General features: G+C 44.7%; 1 protein-coding gene across 1 annotated transcript in view; it reads left to right on the top strand.

Annotated features, from left to right (window-relative positions):
- The window catches only part of LOC125289809 (aminopeptidase O (putative)), a 55,370-nt gene that overhangs the window by 8,352 nt on the left and 32,023 nt on the right, over positions 1 to 14,995 (top strand). Inside the window, exons 6-13 of the mRNA XM_048236821.1 lie at positions 4,908 to 5,097; positions 6,039 to 6,145; positions 7,192 to 7,294; positions 7,443 to 7,550; positions 8,718 to 8,761; positions 9,520 to 9,580; positions 14,257 to 14,319; positions 14,847 to 14,936. Of these exons, the coding sequence (XP_048092778.1) occupies positions 4,908 to 5,097; positions 6,039 to 6,145; positions 7,192 to 7,294; positions 7,443 to 7,550; positions 8,718 to 8,761; positions 9,520 to 9,580; positions 14,257 to 14,319; positions 14,847 to 14,936 (766 nt within the window). The remainder of the gene's footprint in view (positions 1 to 4,907; positions 5,098 to 6,038; positions 6,146 to 7,191; positions 7,295 to 7,442; positions 7,551 to 8,717; positions 8,762 to 9,519; positions 9,581 to 14,256; positions 14,320 to 14,846; positions 14,937 to 14,995) is intronic.

Here is a 14,995-nt window from a genome sequence, read left to right as displayed (position 1 = left end):
TTACATATCCTAGTTATTCAAGTACAGGTTACATATCCTAATTATTCAAGTACATGTTACATATCCTAGTTGTAAACCTCTTCTGGGGTTGAAAGTAGTACTGCATGCCATTTTCCAATTGTTATGAGTTGTTTATTTCCCCCCTCATGAGTTCATGATCTCACTCCACCCTGAACAAAGGGCCTCTGGCGCAAAAAAAAAAAATGTTCCCCCGTGGCAATGAAATCTATGGGCCTACATTTGTCCATTTTGGGTTAATCGTTGCTGCAATTGCGTCCCTCTCCCGGTGCCAAACCCGCGGCTGGCTGCTGCTGCATCTGCGAGTGAGGCCTCCGTATTTTATATTTACTTCCCGTCAGACCCGGGTCATACCACTCCATTCTCGGATCATACCACTCCATTCCTGGGCCAGTGCATGCCAGAGACTGCAGCAGCAACAACAGAGGCTCTCTGCTCTCACTGATTGTCGAGGCTCACTTAGTGGCAAACCCAGTGAATAGTGAAATCCAGAACCAGGGTTTCGGATTTTGGGTCGTAAATTAAGGTCTTGTGTATGTGACTTTGATTATGGGATGTGAAGAGTTTGGGTTCCCACGCTTAAAAGACACTAGAGGGGAGGGTGAGTAACTCAGAGTTGATGAGTTGTTGAGTTTTTCACTCCCTCAGTGATCTTCAAGCCTCTGAAAGGTTCTTGCCCCTGAAGGAGTGAACTAATTATGTGGCTTGTTGCCTATAGCCTAGTTATCCTGTTGCCTGATTCATGGAGGCCACAAGGCACACACACACACACACACACACACACACACACACCTGGTGTCTCCCAGAGGTTTTCTCACACCCCACCTCAGTTTTAATCAGGGGTGAAATTGTTCACTCCCCTGGTGTTTGGAAACCGCGGTGATATGTCTGTCTGAAAGATGACCGCACGTCGTGTCAGTGCCTCGTCACGCGTCGGCCTGCTGTGTAGCCCCGAGCAGATCGCGCTGGCGGCACAGTTTGGACAGCTGAGGGAGCGGGACTCTAAAAGCCGTGCTTGTTCGGGATGGTCGGGTGGCCGGCGGTGGGGTGATTTGGATTGTCACGGGCCTGATGGATTCCTCGTCCCACAGAGGAACACTCGCAGGCGTGTCCCCCTTGGCTGCTCTCTGCAGCGCTGGAGAGTCTGGAGCCAACACAGAAAAGCGCCACAAAGGACGGCCTATTCAGCCGCGCAGACATGGCGGCTGAATAGGCCGTCTAATTTTAAACATTTGGCTGTCTTATGCTCTCTTTCTTCTCTGTGTGTGTGTGTGTGTGTGTGTGTGTGTGTGTGTGTGTGTGTCAGTGTGTCTGCATGCATGTGTATTCTCTGACCCTTTAAAATAACTTCTCTCTCTGTGTGTGTGTGTGTGTGTGTGTGTGTGTGTGTGTGTGTGTGTCGGGGTGCATATGTGTCTCTGACCCCTTTAAAAGCACCTGGTTGGCACCATTGGAGATGAATGAGCCATGAGGGGGTTGTCTGGGATCTTTCGACTTCTTTCTGGACTTGTGTCCTGACCGGCAGCTGAGCACAGAGGAATTCTTCAGCTGACCCTGGGATGAGACACGGATCCTCATCGAAAATTTCATTTGTTTTTAGAGGAAGGGGAAATCTAGACACCGAGCTACTGAAAGGAGTTGGCGTGTGTGTGTGTGTGTGTGTGTGTGTGTGAGAGAGAGAGAGAGAGAGAGAAATAGGAAAAGTGTGTGTGAGTGTTCAAGGAAGAGAGAGAGGAAGATCTGGACAGTGAGGTACTGAAGTCTGAAGTGTGTATGTGAGTGTGTGTGTAGAGGACGAGAGGGAAGGGAGAGTGGAGGCCATCAGAAGGAGAAAGGTAACACAATTATAGTCATCATCATCCATCATGGGGCTGAACTCATGCTGGCAGTCTGATCAATTGAAAACATATTGCGCTACAACTTAGACTGAAATATTATACTGAAGTTCCTGTTCTATAATGTGCAATCATCTAGGAAATTCTGTGAAATTTGGGGAGAAGCAATCAACATTTGGAATTAACTACAAGCTTCAATTAAAGCACAGACTAGATACATTTACAACAGAACACAATGAACAGTGGTGGTTTTAGAAGGGTCATTTGATCTGATACAGTGTTTCCCACAGAATTCAATGCTATTTGTGGTGGTGTGGTAGGTGGCGGTGGGGGTTGCAACAGTTTTGCGCAGCATGTTTATGATGCTAAACTGATTTAATCACAATTTAACCAGTCATCTTCTATGCCAACAACAATCCTTGCACAATTGACAATTTTTTTCTTTAAACGTGCATGCAGAGGAGAGGCAGGTTTGTTGAGAGAGAGAAAGAGAGAGACAAGGAGAGGCTTCACAAAGGTGCCCATAGCTCTACAATGAAAGGATCTCATCCAATTTAAATAGTACAACATGGCAAATCATTGTGTGGTGGTCAAAGTTGATATTATGGTGGGCCGCCACAAGTAAGTAAGTCGGTATATAGGAAACACTGTGATAATATTTTTTATGTATCATATTGGATGACGAAGCACCGATGCACAGAGTTGATAAAGGCAGTGTTTGCTTATTTGCTGATCTCTGCTCTCTCTGTAGCCTTACACTGTATATGACAGACAGCACACTTAACTCTCTAGCCACCACTGTTGCTAGAAGGTTGCTAGGAAGTGACCACTTAGAGCCAGATGCTAACCTCTACAAAGCACTAGTGACCTTATGTGACTCACTCAGCATCCCCACATCATGCGCCTGCTGTAATGACAGCCTTTGGTTCATAATGTTAATGATATACAGCCACACTGAGTACTGGCTTAGTGAGAAGGAGGGACGCCGGTGCAGCTCAGATGTCTTCTTAATTTTCAATTTATTTAGTACAAGGTGCAAAACATACGACTAACGTTTTTGATGTAGTGTGACTACATGAAGCGTTGCATCTTGTATAAATAAAATTGAAAATTAAGAAGAAAATGAGCTGCACTATCTGCTTACCCTCTCTGAAAATATCTGTCCTGGCCTGGTTGCACGGATTGTTTGACAGAAGCGCGGAGAACCCTCCTTTGTCTACTGGCTTAGTGAATAAGACTCCAGATGTGAATAAGTGTATGCAGGTGAATGTTGCACATGAAAGAGCCTTAATCATGATGTATTGACCCTATTATTGTGTTTTTGTCTCAGCTTTTTTTGTCTTATTTGTGTTTGCCATAATTACTGTCAGCTCCAAAACTATGGAATGTATTGCCACTCCACATCAGATAAGCCTCCTCACTGTCTCATTTTAAATCTCTGCTTAAAACCCATCTTTTTTCTCTGGCTTTTAACACCAGGTAGCGTGATTGATGTGTTTTAAATGGATTGTGTGGGCAGTGCACTTTATTTATTTATTTGATTTTATGATCATCATTTTATGATGACTTATTTAATTTTATGTTGTTTTATTTTATTTTATTACTTTTATCCTACTGTGTCCTTTTATTGTTGTGTTGTATAGCTCTTTGGAAACCTTGTGTTTGTTTAAATTGTGCTATATAAATAAAGTGGATTGAATTGGAACTGTCTACTCTGTAACTTTCCACTTACTCAAATCCCCATACCATAGGCACCTGAACTTCACACTTTCAGGTGTGTCTCAGCACATTTTTGTTTTTTCTTCACAGGGTGTATTCATAAATGAAGTGATTTATGCTTTAAGTGATGCAGAGCAACATAATCCCTGTGAGATCTTGTTTGCATTCATACCATAGGCGTACACAATGCCAACGGGCCAAAACATCTTATCAGTTGGAAGTGCGTAAGTCCATTTCACACTTGCTAAAAGCATCAAGGTATTCGAAAGGGACTGTGTGGACACAAAGGCAGCGGGTGTTGGTTTTCCTCCCCCTTTGCTTGACTTTATCTGGGCCCGTGCGATTAGAGCGGCGACACGCCAGGCCAGTCGGGGAGAGGTCAGCCGAGGTACTCAGCGCTGCACGCCTGTGGTTTTCCCTCCCTCGCACAACCTCCCCCCATCCCCCAGTGCTCGCTCTCGCCCCGCCAGAGCACTTTGCTTTTGCTCCTGTCGTTTCTTTCCACAAAAGCCAGCCGCTCACTCTAGAGAGCGGCCTCCGGTTCAGATGTGGCCCAGAGCTGGCTCAAGTCTAGGGCCAGACTCCACTCAGTAGTCAGCTGTTCTCTGGGACCTGATCCAACTGATGCTTTCATCGGTGAGGTCATGTTAAGTAACATGCTCGGTAATATGACTGATGTTTCGGAATGTTCTGCTGTTCTTTTGAGCGTCACTCAGACATCATTTGGGGCCAAACAACTGTCTGACATTAGCCGTCGGTGTCATTCTTTCCGAGCGGCCCCCAGGGGAAGGTAACAGACAGGGCTGTCGTGCGATTGAAGAGCCAGGCTGCTTATTTAATGCCGTTAGCACATGCCAAAGGAATTCACTGTGAAGGGTGTGACTCCACCAGTCGCCTCATGTGGCCTAATATCACACACACACACACACACACTGTCTAGCCACTGGTATCTTCCCTATCCATCATTACACAAGGGCAGTCAAAACATTTGCTTAAGTTCTGTCTGCGTGATGGATTCTCTTGTGTCTTGCGCTACTACTGTCTGTTGTGTGCAGTGTTTTTCCAACCTTATTCACATCTGAATTCACATCATATATTCCTTTAGACTATTTGCATGTCAGTGAACACTTTCAGCTTCTTTCCGGTACATGGATTAAGCCTAGTCCCAGACCAAAAGCTTTTTTTCACTCCAGGACTGGGCTTACTTCATTTATGGCAAATTTCCCTGAGGTGACACAGTGGAAGCTTAGAACATGGGGTTATGCAGCTCTGATGGTGGCCAGGCATTTTGTTTACTTTGCATGTGTAATCTGATATGCCTGTCTGTCTTCACAGCCCTCATATAGTGTTCCTGTCCCAGAGCGTGCTTATGGGCCCAGCGCACCTGTGCGGGGCTCGCCTGTGTCACGAGATTGCCCACGCCTGGTTTGGCCTGGTCATCGGGGCGCGGGACTGGACCGAGGAGTGGATCAGCGAGGGATTTGCCACCTTCCTGGAGGATGTGCTGTGGGCTAAAGTGCAACAGGTAACCTTTCATTCAGGTGTCTCCCTCTGACACTAAGAAAGCTTATAGAGCCATATTCATTACTGTTATTGACCATTATTTACAGATTTAACCCTTCAAACGCCGTTTTGCATCACAAAAGATACTTACAAATGTTTTCCCAATCAGTATTTCTTATTACAAACCGATTGTATTATAACCCCACTGCCACGTATGGCAAAGTACTTGATGTAGAGTCTATGTAGGTATGTAGAGTCGATGTAGGTATTATGGTATGGTATTATTTGTTACTACATATGTGTGCTCTTACTTGATATCCAAATGTGAGTTGTGCTGCACCATATGTGTTTAGTTTGAGTTTAGCACAGCCATAAGGGTTTAGCATTTGAGATGTTCCATCAGTCGAAATGCTAAACTGGATTTTTTAAAAGACAAAATGTCTCAGTAACTTGGTGGTTTGGCTGAAGTATATTGCCTAAAATATGCCTTTATGAGTTGTGCACATAATGCCCTCTGCCCTTCTCCACAATCACAAGTCATTTCTTGCCAGTTCCACTGAAACACTGTAGTTCAGCTTTCTTGTTTTGCCAAGTATATGGAGATGAATGCTATTAAGCAGACTATGGCACTTCATAATGTTTCTCTCCGTGACTCAGGCTTTCTATTGATCTCTTTCTGTTTTTCTATTATTTTCTCTCTCCACTTCCTGTGTTATAATTCCCTTCATCCCTTCTGTTTCTCCCTGTCGTTCTCTCTCTCTCTCAGCTGCTTATTGACAACAAACACACACACAGTAGATGCAAAAGCATCATGAGGAGAGCATTGCTCAATACCAATAAAAAAGATATTTTATGAAATGCAACAACTATAAAAAACATTATGCTGTAATGCTGTGCTGTCAGTATGATGGTCTAGTCTGTCTGTCTCTAAATCATCTCTCTCTCTCTCTGTCTCCTCCTCAGCTGAGCCTCCATGAGGAGGAGGACCAGCTGCATCTGAGGGCTCTGTTGAGGTGGAGGCGTCTCCATGACGAGCTGCAGAATGCCGAGCAGGAACTCCAGATCCTCAGGTCCCCCTCTCATCTACAGAATATATGACATACGTTTTTGGTGGAGAAAGTGGAGCACCTTGTCTGTGTTCCATCCCTGCTCTCCAGACAGGCTAATTAGCGCAGGTCTGTGAGCCAGTTTGGTCTGGGCTAATGGAGCGTATCAGTTGTCTCAGGGCAGGAGAAGGACTGGCCAGGGCAGTCTTGGCAGGACATTCAAACCTCTCTCTAAAACCTGAGTTTCCCCTTGAATATCATCTCATATCATAGCCCACACACACGCGCAAATGCCTTTTGAATATCATCTCATATCATAGCGCACACACACGCGCAAATGCCTTGAATATCATAGCGCACACACACGCGCAAGCCAGAGAAACATGGAGGCCAGACAGACATTTTTTTCATTAATGTTAGCTGTGCTATATACACACACACACACCCACAAAATGTAATTGATAAATGCACAGCCTAGGCTAAACTGGAGTGATTACGTCTTAAGATGTTAGGAGCGCTGTGATGGAAATATCTCCTGGTTTCACCAGACTCACTTACGTCATTTCACTTCATTAAGAGAGTCTGAGCGCCCCCCACCCTACCATCGTAATGGGCAGACACTTTGCGTGAACTTTGAAATCATTGGTCCAGCCTACCCAATCCCATTGATCAGGCATTCCTATTGTTACGTCCTACTTCGCCTAACCTTTACAAACTGCTAATAAACCTCATCAGCAGTCAGGAAACAAGGTATGTAGGCCTACCTTTGCTGTATAAATGTACACATTCTTCCGACTACAATTTTTTGATGTTTGCAGGCATTGTTACTACCGTTTACCACAGCCACTTTCGATTTCAAAACTAATGTCATCCTCTCTCGTTGCTGATTGGCCCGCCGTCCTAGTGGCTGAGGGAAACGGAAACGCATTGACAGGAGCCAGACTCGTATCTCAGTGAAATGAAAATGAGTGGATATACTAGGCGGCCGGGACCAGGCTAATGGAAACAGAAAAATATTTTTAAGTTTACTAACTAGTCAAGATCTGTGTTCCCCTTCTCTTTAAGTACAGGCCCCACAAGGAGAGCACTGGAGTAGTGTCTGAGTCTGGGGCGTCCACTGTGAAGCATGGCCTCAACCCAGAGAAGCCCTTCATGCAAGTCCATTACCTCAAGGCAAAGCCGGACAGCGATGTCCTAAAATCATTCTATAAATGTTGTTCGTTAGGAAAATAATCTCCCTCTTCAAAATGCAAAGACTTGGTCATTCATCATGATTGGACAGATGGATTGAATCCCGCTTGTTCTCCGTTCTCCCCTTTAGGGGTATTTCCTGTTGAAGTTTCTGGCCAGCTTTACCGGGCACGAGCACTTCCTCGCCTTCCTCCGGCTGTTTGTGAGCTTATACCACGGACGACTTGTTCTGTCTCAGGTAAGAGGAGGTTGTGTGTTTGTAATTATGGTGGCCACAAGCATTCCCAGAATGCATTCCCTGCAGTGCCATCGGTAGAGACGGTGAGGTTGAGTGTTAACTATTAAAGTTAATGTCAGGGTCCATTGAAGACGTTCAGCACTATTTTTAGGCATAACTAATGTACACATCTGCTGTGCACAGTGTAGACGGAACAAAACATGACCTCAGAGCAATAAACAACAATAACATCATAAAATGTTAGCACATCTCTGGCGTCTGTCTACCGTTAAGAATACACAAGGCAGTTTTTGAGCAGTGTTGCTGGGTAATGAGTATTGTTGTTCTAGCACCTTCCCATTCATATTGGGTAACTATTTGTTTTGTCTGAAGAACTTTAATTATCAGTAAGAAAATTGTTGACATGCAATCACATTTCATGGAAATGGTTATGTGGTTGCCCAGCAACATTACTCAAAAAAGTTGCTCCATCATCACCTTAAGCCTCAACTCAACTGACACATTGCACTGGGCCCTCTTATTTACATGCTGCTTGGTACTGATCAGTCAAGAAAATACCCATCAGATATGTTATACAAAACAATATATGTCTGATAAATTACTTGTTTACATCTATTTTAGATTAGCATGCTGTTCTACAGGGGGAAAATAATGTGAATATAAACCATGTTGCCGGTTGACATACATCATATTGTTTAAGTGCACACAGAGTGGGAGTGAAATTGTTTAATGGTGCAGGAAGAGTGATCAGGAAGAGTGATGGCTGTGGGCTCTTTGAATTGAATTCATATTAGTGTGGTGTGAATGGCCGGTGTCAAGACGTGTTTGTCCTTCTAATGCGCTCGCACTGCAACCGTTTGCACCTGGCACCATGTGAGCTCACCCAATGCATGCATACTCCCCTTTCACCCAGCTAACAGCTGTTTGATTTCTCTATTGACCTTTCGCTGTATGTTTGAGATAGAGCACACACACACAGACTGCGTACATGTGTAAAAGAGATATACATACACACACACAAACACACACACACAGACACGTACGAGCACACACGCACGCACATGCACCTTTGATGTGCACGATGTGGTGGAGTCGCTTTGTTGTTTGACCATTTGCATATGTTCTTGTACCCGCACCCTGTGAAGCGACAGGTCATTTGTTTTGCAGGATTTCTTGCGGATGCTCCTGGATCACTTTCCAGACGTGAAGAGGTGCGTCTGAACCATCACACGGCTTCTGTCTGTCTCATGAACACACTTAAGAGAGCTTATAAGCCGGCCTTTTCAAGAGCTGCCTGGCTTTCTTTGTGCTGGGTCTCCTTTAGGAGTCATCACCAGAGCCAGCTGCATGGTTCAAGGCAAAGCAGATGAATGCAGTCCCCACAAAGATAAAGCCATGCCAGGCCATAGATACACAAAGAAAAAGGCCTGTAAAAACATATAGGAATCACACTTGTCGTGTCCAATACTTGCATGACACATCTGTGGTTGAGACATTGAGTGTATGTTTCATACTGAAATTACATAATTCCCTTCAACATGTAATGGAGGTCATAAATTAAATCTGTATTTGTCTATGGTACTGCACATGAAAGGGACCACCTGCTGTTATTGTATGTATATTCAATATAGAAATGGACGTATATGAATTATACAGACTTTTTACACATATGGGAAGCACAATGATATGTATTATCCAGAAATGCCACGCACAATCAATGGTTTTGTCTGTCAGTTCAAAGAGGTCCTGCAGCACATGGTGAAAATGTCAGTTCTTTAGACCTTTGAAGACAGAAGACGGAATTGCAGGGACATTTCTACACACATGCATTGTACATTTTTCAGTTCAGCAAGCAAAAGCACACACTTGTGTCTGTCGTCAGTGAATCAGTGCTCAGCTTTGCTGGGCTCGTAATGAGGTGTTTCTGGAAATGTCAGTGTTAGGACATTACGATACTATTGTTTTCCAGACGTGGCCTCACCCTGGAGGGCATATATGCAGACTGGCTCGATGCACCTGGAATACCTAAGGTAATAAGTCATTCTAAAAGTGTTTATTCATACATTTAATTCAGTTGGGATCATGCCAAACCTTTTCTTTTTAAAGGTAGGGATTAAAGTGAAAAGTTTTTTTTAAAAAGTGGGGATGAAAAATACTTAATATCAAATATGCAATATAATGATACAGTTCGCACATACCTGATATGGCAGTCCATCACTGCTGAACAAGTATTAAAAGCTGTTCACGTCCTTACAATGTGTATTCAAAAATGTTTTATGTTGCTACAATAAGTATTTAAAAAATGTTTTATGTTACTACAAGAAGTATTTAAAAAATGTTGCTACAGCGTTCCTTAGTCCCTAACAAAAAATAAATAATGAAAAGGGTGTTTTTCACACCAGCAACTCAGCCATGTGCACATGCATGTCCAGCTAATGGCGTCCCAAGAGCCTTATCTCCAAATAGGCGGTCAGCGCACCACCTTAACGCAGCGCATGGCCACGGGGGTCGTAAAGCAGGGGGTACTGGGCCCCTGGTCCAGCAGTATGTCGACCACCTAATGCCTTTATAATTGTGTCAATATGACGCCAGGCTTTGACGTGCATTAGCCCGCTGCCTTTGAAAAGTTTTCAGATGACATTTACATGTGTTTTTTGTGACCTATAAATGGTATGGCTTGGTATTAAAAATGTACCTTAAATAAGATATTTTTTTCCCTAGAAATATTGTCAACCTGCACTCAATTAGTGTTAGAGCGGATACTTTGCCGCTATGAAGTGATTTACACGTGGATATTTAAAGTCTTGACTAATTATGGCTTTGTACTACAAAGGAACCTGACATGAAATACTAGCGAATGTTGCTATTGAGTTGAAATTCTAGAGAATATTGGAATAAATCTCCAGGCATTAGCCCTGAAATGTATTTGCTGTGATGTTGTTGATCATGATGTGGAAATGTGGTGGTGACGGTTTCTCTACTGAAATGGGAGAGAAAGCTTACGTTAGAGCCACTAGAGGTTTGGGATTTATTAGGTCTTTAGCTGTTGGGAAGAGCACTTTAGAATGCAGGAGAAACAGAGGTACTTAAGCCACCAGTGGCCAGCCTCAAAACACGACCTTATTTTGCACTAGAACAGACACATGATTTATACAGACACAAGATGGTTTAGATTTATAGATGATATGAGAGTGCAGGTTTATAAATTCCAGAACTTTCCTATTGTGCAGACTACTGCCGGCCTGTAAATTCCCTGTCAAAAGCGTTTTGTCAGAAAAGCGGGATAAATTAGACAAATATGGAGCTACATTTGGTCAGGGACTCAGCATTTCTCTGCTGTGAATGGGATGCAGGTGTCGTATTTCAAGGGCAGGATTCAACAGTCTGGCACGGAGAGATTTACTTTCAGGTGATTTTTTTTACAATCTGGCCATCCGACGGCCCCACCTCTCTCAGTCTGCCCGTTGAATGGGAGAAAGCAAAAAAAGCAAAGTCGGGCCCCAGAGACAAAGCAGAGAGGAGCAACAAGTAACGAGAGACTTGGGAGAAAAACATCTAATCAAATGTACAAATTCAAGTCAGACATTTTCTCTGCCATACCCCCTAAAATTAGAAATGTATGTGAAACGAGATACCCCATGCGTCATTGAAGCAGCAAAATTAGGGGCTTCACAGATGCAAGACGGCAGACTATTTAAAAGACTTTTAATCAGTGTGCTCTAGTCGGTTTTGTTTGTTAAAATAGAAATGTACTTGTTGGGAGAAATGTATGTTGGGAGTCTGAGGGGAGATTAGAGTTAGTCAGGTCCACACATGAATTCTGAAGTTGTCTCTTTTATGAACTTGTGAACTTTATGAATCTGTGTGTTCGTACTGTAGTCTAAGGTCACATATCTATCTTGTCAGTGGAATCAGTGTGAGGGGTTAAATTGGAAGGGACAGCAATTGTTTGTGTTTTACACATGGAATGTCATGTCCGCTAGACAGCAGGATCTACCCTCCTGTAAATAACATCATTCACATGTTAAGAGATGTCTGTCTGTCTGTGGTATTCAAATGATTGAAATGGTTGAAATTGCTGGGACTAATTGTTAAATTGCTGGAATAATTTCCCGTTTCCAATTTCCAATTTAAAAAAAGACCAAAAATTTAGAGCTGAGGATGTTTGCTGGCGTCAGGTCATTGCATGTAAAGAAACTGCTGTAAGCCATTCTCGAGTAAATTAGTGATGTACATGTTTATCTGTGCTCTCAAACATTAACTTCCTTATCTCAACGGTTTTTCCTAACACGTGAATACACTCGGATGCTCCTCAAAACAAGCACGAGCAGGAAATGGTTGGTTCGTAATAACAAACAATAACCACACTCACCGCGCCAAGGTCAAACAAGATGAGAACATTTGTTTTGTTTTTGTTTTTTTGTTTTTGGTCCCAGCTATTTTGAAACAGCATGTGAAATAAGTCAGTGGGTTTATTTGGGGTGGGTCTCCACTTAATACCGAGTCAGAGTCCCTGTGGCAAAGCGCCGTGTCAGATTCTGTGTCTAGAAGTGTGAGTGTGCACTGGCGTAACACTGTGTGTGTGTGTGTGTGTGTGTGTGTGTGTGTGTGTGTGTACCTTGGGAGTCTGTCAAGTTGGTGTGCTTCCGTGTGTGCTCTGACAAGTGTAAGAATGTGTGGGGTGTGGATGTGGCTGTCTGGTTCTGTGATGAGTGTGAGATAAAAAAAAAAACATCTGTGTGTGTGTGCGTGTCTGTGAGAGAGTGAGAGGGAGGGGGTTCTGAAAGAGTAATAGTGTCTGCTGTTGCAGTTTTGAAAGAATGCTGTTTGTGTGTGACAGTGTATATTAGTGAGTGAATGTATGTGATTTGTGTAAATCCATGAGAGAGTGTGGTGTGGTGTGTGTGTGTGTGTGTGTGTGTGTGTGTGTGTGTGTGTGTGTGTGTGTGTAGGATTCAACGACAGTCCTCCGTAGGCTGTGTCCGACGCTCTCAGGGAACACAAAAGCCTTGCTATGCTGAGAAAGAGGCGTGCGCGATCTGAGGCTGTAAAACAGCTATGTGTGGTATCCCGCGCAGACAATAGCCGTTTACTGCCTGAGCGCACGACCCGGTATAAGAATCCCCTTCCTGCAGAATCCACTCTCTACCCCCCCCCCTCTCTCTCCTCTCTCTCTCCTGCTCTCTCTCTCTCCTACTCTCTCTCTCCTACTCTCTCTCTCTCCTACTCTCTCTCTCTCTCTCATACTCTCTCTCTCTCCTGCTCTCTCTCTCTCCTGCTCTCTCTCTCTCTCTTCTTGTGTCCCCCACTCAATCTCGCCTTAACTCAAGTATGCAGAAACACACGCTGCAAGTCAAATCCCAAGAAAAACACTAACACAGACTGCGGTAGCCTCGGGAAGCCAGCGAGACTGAGGGTAAACACTTTTATGGGGGTGATTTACATACTCTGCCCAGGCGCTCTGTGAGCATCACGGGATGAGTGTGGGGCTACGAGGTACGTCTGAGTGAGTGTGTGTGTGTGAGAGAGAGAGAGTGTGTGCCTGTGAAAGCTGTCAGAAGCAATGCCAGCACATGTGGATTTTTCGCCGCGCCACCGAGAAAGTTGTCACTTCGGAGTTGGACTTGTTTGATTGTCGCGGTCAGCAAACGGATCCTATTGTCCCTTTAAGAATGTAAGTGTGTGTACACTGCTCTCCTACTTTTTCTTTTTCCCTTCCTCCTTCCTCTGTCCCTCTCTCCCCCTCTTTCTCTCTCTCCCTCCTTTTTCTCTCCCTCTCTCTTTCTCTCCCTCTCCCGCTCTCTCTCTCTCACTCTAACCCCTCCCCTGGCTCTCTCCCTGGGAGTGTGCAGTGTTTGATTACAGTGTGACTGGGCTCCACACTCTGCCCTTCTCTGTCCGGTCAGAGGAGCCAGACACACAGCACAGCACAGCACAGCACAGCACAGCTGCGAGGTTGCTACCGCCTGGACTAAAGGATCTGGCTACCGGGACAGAGGAATCTGAACTCCCCCTCTCCTCCCCTCCTGTTTTCTTTAAGTCTGTCCATCTGCTTTCTCTTTCAGAGCCTCTGCTTTCTGCTCCTCTGTTTCTCTTCCACACGCTCACTTTTTCATTCTGTTCTAGCAACTCTCTCTCATTCTTTACTCTTTCTCTGTCCCTTTCTCATTCTTTACTCTCTCTCTCATTCTTTACTCTTTCTCTGTCCCTTTCTCTCATTCTTTACTCCCTCCGTCTGTCTCTGCTATGAAGAAGTGGCTGTTGTTGTGACTCAGAGGTTAAGAGCCAGGTTGGATGGGAGCTTTAATAAGGTTAAGTGCTGTGAGAGAGAGAGGTGGGAATTGAAGTAGAAAGCCAGAGAAGGATTCGAGGAGAGAGTGAGAGAGAGTGTTTGTGTGTGTTTGAGAGAGCGAAAAGAGAGAGAGGGAGAGAAAGAGAGCGAAAGGAAGAGCGAGAGAGTGTGCGTGAGAAAGAGGGGGGGGGGGGGCGCGTAGCAGAGTGCAGAGGAAGCAGAGGAGAGAGCGAGCAACTCTCTCTTTCGTCAAGGAGCCTCAGTCACCGCTGTCCAGCACTCCTCTTTTTTCTCTCCTCCCTTTCTCCATCTGTCAAAGGAATGATCTCTCTCTCTCTCTGACCCTCCCTCCTTTCCTCTCTCTCATTCTCTCTCTCTCTCTACTTGTCCACTCCTCTTGCTGTCCTGCCTCAGTGGCTGACGGAGGAAAGTGCTGCCTGGCTTCAGTCGCCGCTGGTCACAGAAGTCCAACAGGAGGTAATTATGCAGATGGTATCTCCATCACACACACATACAGACACACACACACACACACACACTCACAAATGTGTATTTATAGACCTAAAGACATGGGTGACTTGGGATGTGAAATCAGTGACGTCTGAGTTTGGTGTTCCGTTCTCGATGCGTTCGTGTTTGCCTGTAACGATTGTTTGACCACGAGAGTAGTGCTGGAAAACTTGACCTTTACGGTGCGTGTGCTCTTGACGTTGGGCATGGGTGGCTCCAGCTTTTATGGTTGCTCTCTCATGTGAGCGAGGGGGAGAAATACTGAAAGAACGACAAAGAAAGAAAGAAAGAGTGAGAGAGAAAGAGAGTGAAAGTCAGACAGAAGGCAGACACAAATAAGTAATCTCTGCGGTGTAGTCGTTCATTAGTTATAACCATTTATAAACCAGACTCTGTTCTCTATCTCTCCCTCTCTCCTACCCTTTCTCTCTCTCCTCTCCTGTTACTCCTGTCCTCCCTCTGCCCCCCCCCCCTCCACTCCTCTCCTCTCCCAGGTCACAAAATGGATTCACTTCAGTCGTGGCCATGGAAAGGGCACCAAGCGGAAGAGAGGGGATCCCTGTCTGAAGGTGAACTTCAAAGAGGTGAGTGTGCTTTATATAGACAGCCTTTCACGCCTCACATACGCTCCCGCACCAACAGA

Source organism: Alosa alosa, chromosome 24 (genome assembly GCF_017589495.1).
Source record: "Alosa alosa isolate M-15738 ecotype Scorff River chromosome 24, AALO_Geno_1.1, whole genome shotgun sequence".
Lineage (NCBI taxonomy): Eukaryota > Metazoa > Chordata > Actinopteri > Clupeiformes > Clupeidae > Alosa > Alosa alosa.
The sequence above is the reverse complement of the archived record's forward strand: the minus strand, read 5'-3'. Positions and strand labels throughout refer to the sequence as shown.